Genomic DNA, 11567 nt, shown 5'->3' with positions numbered 1-11567 from the left:
TATATGGGAAAGACAATCTATAACTCAAACGGTGAGGTGTTTGTTTTAAAAGGAGGAGGACTGGGTTGGTAGAGAAGAGTGGATGGATCTAGCAGGAGTATAGAGAACAGATGAATACAAACAAAATACATTTCATAACAATCCCCAGGAACTAATAAAATGAGAAGCAGATAAATTTTTTCAGTGGGTAGGTGTATGTATATGTGTACACATGTATGTATATTATTTTATGCATATTCAGCACACAAAATACCACAACACACACTTAATTCAGTAACACTGGCGATTTCAGGCCTCTGTTGGGGACTTGAGACCTGCCTCATTTGGGTGAGGTTTCAGGTTTATTCCCAGTGTAGTGTGCAGACATCTGTGGCGCAGTTTGAGGGGAAATCAGCAGAGGGCGCTGCCTCTTTAGATGTGGTTAATGTCTGCATCCAGGTGGTGGCTTCACATGACAGACTGTCACTGTGCAGAAGGAGGCCCTTGTTTATGAGTGAGGAGTTTCAGTAAGGTCCTGCAGGAGACTTGCCCTGTGAGTTTGGTGCACTCAAGAACCAAGTGTCATTTTCTTCTATGAACATGCTTCCTGACACCTGCTCAGTTCTGCTGCTCCTCTTAATCCTCAGTAAGTTACATTTAACCTAAGTGTTGATAATGTCATTTTCTAACAATTATAGAAATCTTTATTTTCTTGCTCACATAGCAAAGTGATTTCTCCTTATTTATTTATTTTCAGGGAGGAGCAATGGTGACTCGGTGACCCAGACAGAAGGCCAGGTCACTGTCACAGAGGGGTTGCCTGTGATGATGAACTGCACCTATCAGACTACTTACTCAATACCTACCCTTTTCTGGTACGTGCAATATCTCAATGAAGCCCCTCGGCTACTCCTGAAGAGCTTCACAGACAACCAGAGGACAGAGCACCAAGGGTTCCAGGCCACTCTCCAGAAGAGCAGCAGCTCCTTCCACCTGCAGAAGTCCTCAGTGCAGCTGGCAGACTCTGCCCTGTACTACTGTGCTCTGAGTGCCACAGTGAGGGGACTGCAGGGGAAGCTGCACACAAACCCAGGGTGCAGGAGGCTGAGGGAGTGGCCTGGGAGGGAGGGCTGTGTGCCTTCTCTACGTGGGTTTACCCAGACTCCTGAAACACAGCAACACATCTCAGGTCAAATTCCTAGAAAGTTAATAATCTGTGGATATTCTGACAGGATAGGATGGAAGTCATTGCTAGAGACAACTCAGGCTTTGATCCCTAGAAATACTGTTCTCTCCCTAAGTGGAGACTCTCTCACAGAAAACACCTCCAGGAAAACCCTGACATGGAATTTATCTCTACCAAGATGTCTTTCAAAATTTAGTGATTTAAATTATCCAAAAATCTTCTGTTCTCATCCCACAAATATATGACCCAAGGAGGAACACATACTCTAGTCTTAAAAATCTGCTTCAGTATCACTGCACAAGTAATTTAGATTCTTCCTCTCCTTGGTCCATGTTACAGAGAGTTCAGCCTGATCTCCTGTCTCAGTTACTTGTCAATTGCTCTGAAGAAACAGCATGACCAAGAAAACTTATAGAAGGACGAATTTAATTTGGGGCTTGATACAGTTTCACAGGGTGAGTCCTTGACCATCATGGTGGGGAGCATAGTAGAAGACAGGCAGGCATGGCCCTGGAGCAGCTTACATCTGATCACAAGGAAGAGACAGAGAGAAGGAGTTTGGGCCTGCCTTGGCTTTGAGATTCCAAAGCCCACCACCAGTGGCACACCACCTCTCACCAGGCCACACCTCCTGATCCTTCCTAAATAAGTCTACCTACTGAGGAAATGTTCAGATATTGGAATCTATGGGGCCATTCTCATTCAAATCACCACACTCCCCAAGAGCCTTTTCTTAATGAGGCTGCTCAGGAAACAGAGCTGCGGGAGCTCTGAAGATTGTGCACGGAGAGGCAGCTTCTCTCCTGTCCTACACACTGCACAGGAAGCAGGCTGGTTAAAAAAGACTCTGTCCAGAAAGCCCTCCCCCCTTAATGTCCACTCTCATCTGCCATTGGACTTAAATCCTGAGGACATGGTGTAGTCGCTCACCTGGGATTCGAGTTAGGTTCTCTGATAATTCTTCTGAAGTGTGGGAAAGGAAGCCAAGGTTTTGACTCATCTCAATTCTGGGAACAAAATACTGGTTTAAAGTAAAATCCTCTAGCACTCATATTTATCTCTTTGTAAAGGAAGAAAGATCTGAAATCAAAGACCTTGGTATCTCTCAAGAAAGATTCATGTTTGTGTTCACAAAGAACAATGGAGCAGTGTTTGCTATCTCACTGGTTAGGGAGCAAATAGAATGTCTTACAGCATTTTTAAACTTCAAAAACTACTTAAATGGCACAGCATAGAATAGAATTTCTCAGAGGAGTGCTTGTCAACCCTAAAATGAATGCTAAATATAATTTAAAAAAAAATACCATTGCCAGGCATGGGAAACCTCTTTTCAAGATGTTAGGGGCTTCCTGAGTTGCCACCAAATAAAATATGCTGTTGCTATTACCTTTGGTTGCCCTTATAGAATTTCAAGGTAAGACCCTATTTCTAATGATATCACATAGTTTAGACATAGGACTTGGAGAAACTTAGCTAGAAATCACCTGAAGACGAGTTATCACAGTATGTGAAGGCGCCGTGTAAGAATCCAAGGGAGAAAAATCAAAAAATAATTCTACTAAGTTGTGTAAAGACTATAAACCAAAACAATGACCACCATGACAAGATATCCACAAGGATGTGTATGCCAGCCTGGGGGACCAACCTCCAGCAGTGCAGGGACCAAACGGAATCCATGGAGTCAGTGAGTACTATGATGTTTTATCTGAGGGTAGGGAAAAGACACTCGCACACTCCTTGGATGGTTTCCTTCAGACATTTTCTTTATTTTCCTTTTGTATTCTCTCCTATGTTTTACATTCTCTTCTCTTATCTCTACCCAGAAAGATCTCTTCTGTGTCTCTAGATGTTTTCCCTCTAACTCTGTCTTTATTATTCCTTATTCTTTCATTTTTGATATTTTTCCTTCTAACTCATTTTAACTCTATATCTTCATTCTTTCCCTTATAGCTTATATACCCCAGCATAATCTTTCAGGCAATATAAAAATTACAATATGGTTACATTCTGTTTTCCAAGTGAATTATTACAATGAATACAAGTGAAAAAAATAGCATGTCTTCCATATCCCTTACATCATTAAACATTTTACATATTACAGGTAAAAAAAAAAATATTCCAAGAACCCACATACATTCATACCCAAGCAACTTGTTATAGATTTACAGAGTATAAGCAAGCAAGATATTCCTTTACTGTCAGGCTGCATTTTGGAGTTACAAAGAAAGGACTGACCGCTTTATTACTTATCTTGAAAGGTATTCTTTTTTTTTTTTATCAGGAGACTGAGGGCATAAATGGGTATAAGTAATTATTCATCACCTTTGGTTATCAACCAATCCTTGCAAGAAAGGCACATCAATTAATGCTAATTGGGCTGCTTTGTTCTTGTTTCCTGACCTTAGTGAGTTCCTCATTCAACTATGTGCCTTTTTAAAACTTTAGATTATCTTCTTGGGTTTTTCATCTCAAAGCTATTTGACAAAAACATTTTAGTCTAACTTTAAATTATCTTCAAAGATTGTTTCTGCTAGGATGCCCCCCAAACCCTATGAACACATCTCCCAACATTAAGATTAAAAGAATTTAAGCTGGCTGGGCTACTGGGACTCAATTATTTTTCTTAATGGTTAACCTACACTACAGTCTATATGGCTCCTCAACAGAAATTCATGTGTTCTAGGTGTTTTATGCTTCCTTGATTTATTTATTATCATCAAAATTATTTTTAAACTAACATTATTATTATTATTATCAATAAGACAGGACAGCTTAAGAAGAAATCATCTTCATAATAATCTACATGTAAGAATGCCCAATACAATGGGATATTTCCATGAGATAAGCATACTACATTACAGGCAGTGGGGATCTCCCTACACCCCATTCACACCATGCCAGATACCAGAGAAAGATGGCAGCAGCAAACATGTGAAGGCACAAAAGCAAAAGACATTCTGGAGTTTGTGGTCTTGGGCCTTGCCTATCTGAGATTCACACATCAGGGGTTTGCCTCCTGGTAGCCTGACACCCTACAGTCAACTGCACTCTGACAGCTCCTCTGACACAGCAATGGACAGTGCAATAGTAACACTTTTATCTTTGAGGAAACTAACATATACCTTATTGAATTCAAGGCTTGCTCAATAACAATGAATTCAGACCCAATGCTGTAAACCTAGTTAACTACCCATGGCTGGAGAGGTCATTGACTCTGTAGGAGAAACTACTACAGCCACTTTCCTAAATCAATACAGCTTCTAACTGTATTCTAAATACTCATAATTACACACTGCTGGAGTCCAGCTTCAACAGGTCAGAGAAACTTGGGAGTGGATGTGGAGTCAGAGGCTAAACACAACAGAAGACTTATTTGAAGGGGCAAAACTTAATTTCTTGTCTTTATTTTTCTCTTAACTCTTTTGTACCACCTAAGACAAAAATCTCTATGTAAGAAGAAAACCACCTCACAACTGCAAGTTACATATTCCAAAATCAAATTAAAATCCTTGCACAAAAAGAAATCACGTTATGATCACATGTTACATACTTTTTTGGAAGCCCATATCTAATTAAACATTTTCCTTTGTATTAATCTTACAACCATAATATCTTCACCTGAAAGCAATGTTTCTTTTATTATTGATTAACAAAGTTTTAAGCAAGCCAAGTATATTTCCACTAGTTCCTGTGTAATGGCAGGCTGCAGTTTGTGGTTATAGTGTAGCAGATTTTTATCCTTATTTGATTCAACAGAAACTTAATCCCTAACTCCATACAATCTCAGGGTCATCTCAAATGCCCTGCCCCCCACTGCACTCCACCCAGACTCTCTGGCAGGTCTGGCTTGGGAGGAGCTTCAGACTCAGAAGGCTGGGAGGGAACTCTGCAGTGTCAGCCCTGGCAGGGTTCCTGGGTGGAGCTGACTGGTTGCAGGAGGAGGGACATTCAACAGCCATCCTGACACCACAGCTCAGGCCTTGGTTCCTTGCTTCTGTCTCCAGCAGCCACACAAGCACCATGAAGAGGCTGCTGTGCTCTCTGCTGGGGCTGCTGTGCACCCAGGTTTGCTGTGAGTCTGGCTGTCCACATTCAGGGACAGAGAGGATTCTGTCAGCACATGGAGGGTGGGGAAGCAGCCCAGGAGTCCTGCAGAGCTCCCACCTTCTCAGAGGACATGGGGTGTGTTCAGGGTTCTGTGGATGCTCAGTGACCCCATCTGTGTCTCTTTCTCTGTTTCTAACCAGGGGTGAAAGGTCAACAAGTGGAGCAGCGTCCTGTGTCCTTGGTTCTGCAGGAGGGAGAGCGTGCAGAGCTGCAGTGCAACTTTTCCACCACTTTATTCCAAATGCAGTGGTTTTACCAAAGTCCTGGGGGACATCTAAAGAGCCTGTTTTCCAATCCTTCTGGAACACAGCAGAGTGGAAGACTGACATCCATGACAGTCACTCAGGAACGTCGCAGCTCTCTGTACATTTCCTCCTCCCAGACCACAGACTCAGGCACTTATTTCTGTGCTATGAGTGCACAGTGCTCCACACACACCTGCAGCCAGTACACAAACCTTCAGCTGGGTGAGTGTGGGCCTTCCCTGTCAGAAGACATCAGAATTTCATCACAGAACATCTGCTTGATTTAATATCTCTTTTCTATATAGGTAGAGTTTTAACCTCAGGTAGACTTTTGTTCTCAAAGGTTTGGGACTTGATTTTATCTTCCATTCTCAATGCTTGCTCTCTCCTGAATCATAGATGTCCACCTTAGAGCTAACAGGGAAGCTGATGAGAGAGCATAATGTATATGACCCAGGACATTTTCTCACAGAATGGTGCCACCCACAGTGGACTGGTCTCCATTCAATTCAAAATTTAAAAAAAAAAACAGCGGAATTTAAGTGCTGTTTTGTTGAATTTATAGAAGACTTTTGGGAATATTAAAGGTATTGAATCTTCTAATTCATCATTTTAAGTTACCTTTTTATATATTTAACTTTATTCATCACTGCTTTGAAGTTTTCTAGACAGAGATCTGATAACTTTAAGAAAACAGAACAGTAACTATGAGAAATTACTCAAACATGAATCTTATTCAACTAACTTTAAAGAGAAGATGTAAAAAGTCTTACAACGCAATAAAAGAAAATGGATGACTCATTCTAAAATGAGCCAGATGAGCAGACCCTGTGCACAGGAATGAGTGTGTGATAAGGACAAATAACTGGAATGTAGTTAGGGATTGTGCTGGTTTAGTAAAGTTCTGGTTGTAGGTTCTACTCCACCATCCATGACTTTCATAGAAGATGGAGGCCATTGCAGAAAGCCACGATCAATCAAGATGCAGAGTTGCAGAGTCTAGTTCCAATGGCGATGTCTACAATCTAACTCCTGCACTGAAGGCTCTGGAAACATTGACAAAAAGGGAAGAGAATATGATAAGAACCAGAAGATTGGGGAGTTTGCTGTGAAATTATGTCTCCTATAATTGTCAGAAGCTACAATGATGAAGACTCAACAACATGACTGTCTAAACATGAGCTGAAAAAGAACAATAGACATATTAAGGCTTATGTGAAAAGTGCACAAAGGCTCAATCCTAGCTAATGAGCTACTGACAACAAAGCAATGCTGATAGTGAGAGATATAGTTTTTCCCAGAGAAGAGTTTACCAATTGGTTATCCAATGCAGACTGGTTAGCCTTGAAAACATACATACAAGTAACATTATATAGATGAGTGGGTTGTATTTATGTATTTAGGAATAATATGTTTATACATACATATGTGTAGCTGAGTTTTCCTGTGTCCCACGTGGCCCATGGTCAGGACAAATCTCTCTCACCCACCAGTCCTGCAGCCAGTTGGACCCAAGTAAACACAGAGGGGCTTATATTAACTAAAACTGATTGGCCATTAGCTCAGGGTAACTATTGACTCATTCTTACACTTAAATTAGCCCATAATTCTTATTTATGCTTAGCCACATGGCTTGGTACCTTTTCTCAGTTCTGCCTTTGCATCTTGCTTCCTCTGTGTCTGGCTGGCAACTCCTGACTCAGCCTTCCTGTTGCCAGAATTCTCCTCTCTGCTTATCCCACCTATGCTATACTTTCTGCCTGGCTACTGTCCAATCAGCATTTTATTTATCAACCAAATCAGAGCAACATACATTCACAGCATACAGAAAGACATCCCCAGCATATTTGTAACCAGGATTAATGAAAGAAGAACCCATAAAGTTGAAAGAGAGCAAGGAGGGAAATATAGGAAGTTTTAGAAGGAGGGATTGATATGGTTATATTATATTCTCAAAAAATAAAAGTCAATGAAAGAAAGTAACATTATGATTTAATGATCACCATGTGTACAATTCATCTATATAAGGGGTCAATATAATATGACTCATGTGAAATCCAAACATTTGCCTATTTTATAAGCTTTATTGTAAATAACAAACATTGTCATCTCTTTTTGTCTTATGACTGGCTTTTCTCATCCTCCCGAATGAAGTAGTGTAAGGCTCAAAAGAAAGGTAGGGAATCATGAGGCTGCATGGAGAAAAGGCTGGAAGGGGAAGAGAGAAGCTAGGCTATAGATGACCTCAACAAAGATACAATCACTTTCCATATAAAAAAAATATTGGTTCCAGAGAAATATTCAATGCCATTTTTTCTTCAAGGCCTGGGCTTCTAACTTTGGAGCACTGTTGAGTGAAGACCTTATTTGTCCACAGAGGGGCAGTGCTGCTTCAGAGCAGGTGATGGTTGTGGCTCTTCCACACACTACTCAATAAGCTAGAGATGATTATTTAAAATAACCAAATCATTATCTCCTATGTGCTTAAGTTTAACTAGAGAAGAAAACATATATCTGTGTAGCTGTTTACCTATATTATACTTGCTTATCTTGGGCCCATAGTGTGGACAAATAGGAAGTTGCAAGTGAACATTGTGAAGATACATGATATATTTCCAGATCAGGACCACACTACCTTCTCTATTGTACATTTCTAAGGTTGTCAACCACATGGGGTCCAATCTCCTGCCACACTGGTATGACCTGTGCCTAGAATTATGTTATATATCTTTTCCACTGGGAAATCTATTCGTGGTTTGAAGCCAGATCAGTCTTCTCCTCCATCAGGATCTTCTCTGGCTTATGCAGGAAGCAGTGTCCACACCCTTTCCTTCATCATTCTGTCTAGACACACAGGTATCTTCAGTAGGCTTCAGTTTTCTGTTCTTGAGTGCTGAGCCTAGAATGATCATTCAAACAATGTGTATCATGAAAGATGCCCGAGCACTCCCATACAGTAGGCTGTTAGGCACTCAGAAACTACACAGAACTTCTTCCTCATCCTGTTTAACTTTTCAGTTTTCAAGTCTCTGTTTTCAGGCATTTGGTATCTTAATATCAAATGATGAATTCAGAAGTAAGCAGTCCATTTGTTTTAAACCACCCCTTCTTCCTGGTAGCATCAGAGATTTGTCACCAGTGATTGTGAGCATCTTTGTCCAGCATCTCCCTGCTGTCCAAGCCATTTGTCTGTTTTCACTGAGCAGCCATCTGTGCCATCAGAACGACTGTGCAGGTATCATAGTGCTGTGTAGTGCTACCATTTAGATATGCACAAGAACAGACACATGTGCTTCCCTCAAGTGAAAAGATTAAAGCTTTTTGTAGGTGCATATGTATGTATATCAGAAAATACAATGTGTGTGTGTTGCTCGGCAATACTTGGGATTTGAGACTTTAGGACATCATGGAATGTGTTCCCCATAGATGATGGAGGTAGTGTGTGCTGGATAGATGTCTGGATGAAAGGAGTAAAGGAAAAAGAAAAGACACCAAAATGATAAAGAAGGAACAAAACACCTCTAGGATGCTGAAGTATAATCTGTTTGTATATAATTTTATTGTTTTTCTTCTTTCTTTCTTCCTTTCCTTCTTTCTTTTTTCCTTCTTTCTTTCTTTCTTTTTTTACTTCTTTCTTCCTTCCTTCCTTTCTTTCTTTTTCCCTTCCTTCTCTCCCTCCCCCCTTCTCTCTCTTTCTCTCCCTCACTTCTTCCTTCCTTCCCTCTTTCCATTTCTTTTTTTTTTTGTTGAAGTTATTTTGCATAAAGTTTTATTTAAGGAAAAATCCTAGGTAGTGTAAAATATTTCGCTAATCGCATGGAGAAGAGGAAAACCCACCTGTTACATAAAAGGAAAAGGTAAATGTAACAGTCTTCTGTGACTGTCTGAGCAGACATTCTTTTTTTTTTTCTTAGCTTAATTTTTTTTTGATATATATTTTTTATTTTATAATATCATTCAGTTCTACATATCAGCCATGGGTTCCCTATTCTCCCCCCTCCCACGCCTCCCCTTACCCCCAGCCCACCCTCCATTCCCACCTCCTCCAGGACAAGTCCTCCCCCGAGGACTGTGATCAACTTGGTAGACTCAGTCCAGGGAGGTCCAATCCCTTCCTCCCAGACTAAGCCAAGTGTCCCTGCATAAGTTCCAGGTTTCAGACAGCCAACTCATGGAATGAGCACAGGACTTGGTCCCACTGCCTAGATGCTTCCCAAACTGATCAAGCCAATCAACTGTCTCACCTATTCAGAGGGCCTGATCCAGCTGGGAGCCCCTCAGCCTTTGGTTCATAGTTCATGTGTTTCCATTCATTTGGCTATTTTTTTTCAATAATTGAGTAAAACTGAAATTTATTATAAGCCACAGTCGTCCTAGGGACCTCCATGCTATATATATAGCCTCTATGGTTCTATGGGTTGTGGTCTGATTGTTCATTTTATATCTAGAATCCACCAATGAGTTAGTACATACCATAACTGTCTGTCTGGGTTTGGGTTACCTCACTCAGGATGATTTTTTCTAGTTCCATCCATTTGCCTGCAAATTTCATGCTTTCATTGTTTTTCTCTGCTGAGTAGTACTCCATTGTGTATATGTACCACATTTTTTCCATCCATTCTTCCGTTGATGGGCATCTAGGTTGTTTCCAGGTTCTGGCTATTACAAATAGTGCTGCTATGAACATAGTTGAGCATGTATCTTTATGGTATGAATCAGCATTCTTTGGGTATATGCCCAAGAGTGGGATGGCTGGGTCTTGAGGTAGTTCGATTCCTAATTTTCTGAGAAACCGCCATACTGATTTCCACAGTGGTTGTACAAGTTTACATTCCCACCAACAGTGGAGGAGTGTTCCCTTTGCTCCACATCCTCTCCAACATTGGTTGTCATTGGTGTTTTTGATCTTAGCCATTCTAACAGGTGTAAGGTGGTATCTCAGAGTCGTTTTGATTTGCATTTCTCTGATGATTAAGGATGTTGAGCATTTCTTTAAATGTCTTTCAGCCATTTGTAGTTCTTGTTTTGTGAATTCTCTGTTTAGCTCTTTAGTCCATTTTTTAATTGGACTGTTCAGTGCTTTGATGTCTAGTTTCTTGAGTTCTTTATATATTGTGGAGATCAATCCTCTGTCAGATGTGGGGTTGGTGAAGATCTTTTCCCAATCTGTTGGCTGTCTTTTTGTCTTATTGACTGTGTCTTTTGCCCTGCAAAAGCTTCTCAGTTTTGAGAGGTCCCATTTATTAATGGTTGTGCTCAGGGTCTGTGCTGTCGGTGTTTTATTTAGGAAATGGTCTCCGGTGCCAATGCGTTCAAGAGTGCTTCCTATTTTCTTTTCTATTAAGTTTAGTGTAACTGGATTTATGTTTAGGTCTTTGATCCACTTGGACTTGAGTTTTGTGCATGGTGACAGATATGGATCTATTTGTAATCTTTTACATATTGACATCCAGTTATGCCAGCACCATTTGTTGAAGATACTTTCTTTGTTCCATTGTATAATTTTGGATCCTTTGTCAAAAACCAGGTGTTCATATGTGCATGGATTAATGTCAGGGTCTTCAATTCGATTCCATTGGTCCGTATGTCGGTTTTTATACCAGTACCAAGCTGTTTTTATTACTATAGCTCTATAGTAGAGTTTGAGGTCCGGGATGGTGATGCCTCCAAGGGTTGCTTTATATCGTATAGGATTCTTTTAGCTATCCTGGGTCTTTTGTTTTTCCATATAAAGTTGAGTATTTTTCTTTCCAAGTCTGTGAAGAATTGTGTTGGGATTTTGATGGGGATTGCATTGAATCTGTAGATTGCTTTTGGTAAGATTGCCATTTTTACTATGTTAATCCTACCTATCCATGAGCATGGGAGATCCTTCCATTTTCTGATATCTTCTTCAATTTCTTTCTTTAGAGATTTAAAGTTCTTATCAAAAAGGTCTTTCACTTGTTTAGTTAGTGTTATCCCAAGGTATTTTATATTATTTGTGGCTATTGTAAAGGGTGATGTTTCTCTGACTTCTTTCTCAGCCCTTTTATCATTTGTGTATAGGA

The 11567-nt window shown here is 40.4% G+C and overlaps 2 gene segments (V, D, J or C); both read left to right on the top strand.

Annotated features, from left to right (window-relative positions):
- The first annotated feature begins 445 nt into the window (after positions 1-445).
- LOC114684597 lies at positions 446-3134 on the top strand. The segment is given in 3 exon segments: positions 446-625; positions 737-1073; positions 3116-3134. Coding segments are annotated over 3 exon segments (408 nt in total).
- A 2015-nt stretch (positions 3135-5149) lies between these two features.
- LOC114684596 lies at positions 5150-5804 on the top strand. The segment is given in 2 exon segments: positions 5150-5237; positions 5413-5804. Coding segments are annotated over 2 exon segments (444 nt in total).
- The last annotated feature ends 5763 nt before the right edge of the window (positions 5805-11567 follow it).

This window comes from Peromyscus leucopus, chromosome 9 (genome assembly GCF_004664715.2).
Source record: "Peromyscus leucopus breed LL Stock chromosome 9, UCI_PerLeu_2.1, whole genome shotgun sequence".
Classification (NCBI taxonomy): domain Eukaryota; kingdom Metazoa; phylum Chordata; class Mammalia; order Rodentia; family Cricetidae; genus Peromyscus; species Peromyscus leucopus.
Note: the sequence above shows the minus strand (reverse complement) of the source record. Positions and strands in the feature narration are given on the sequence as shown.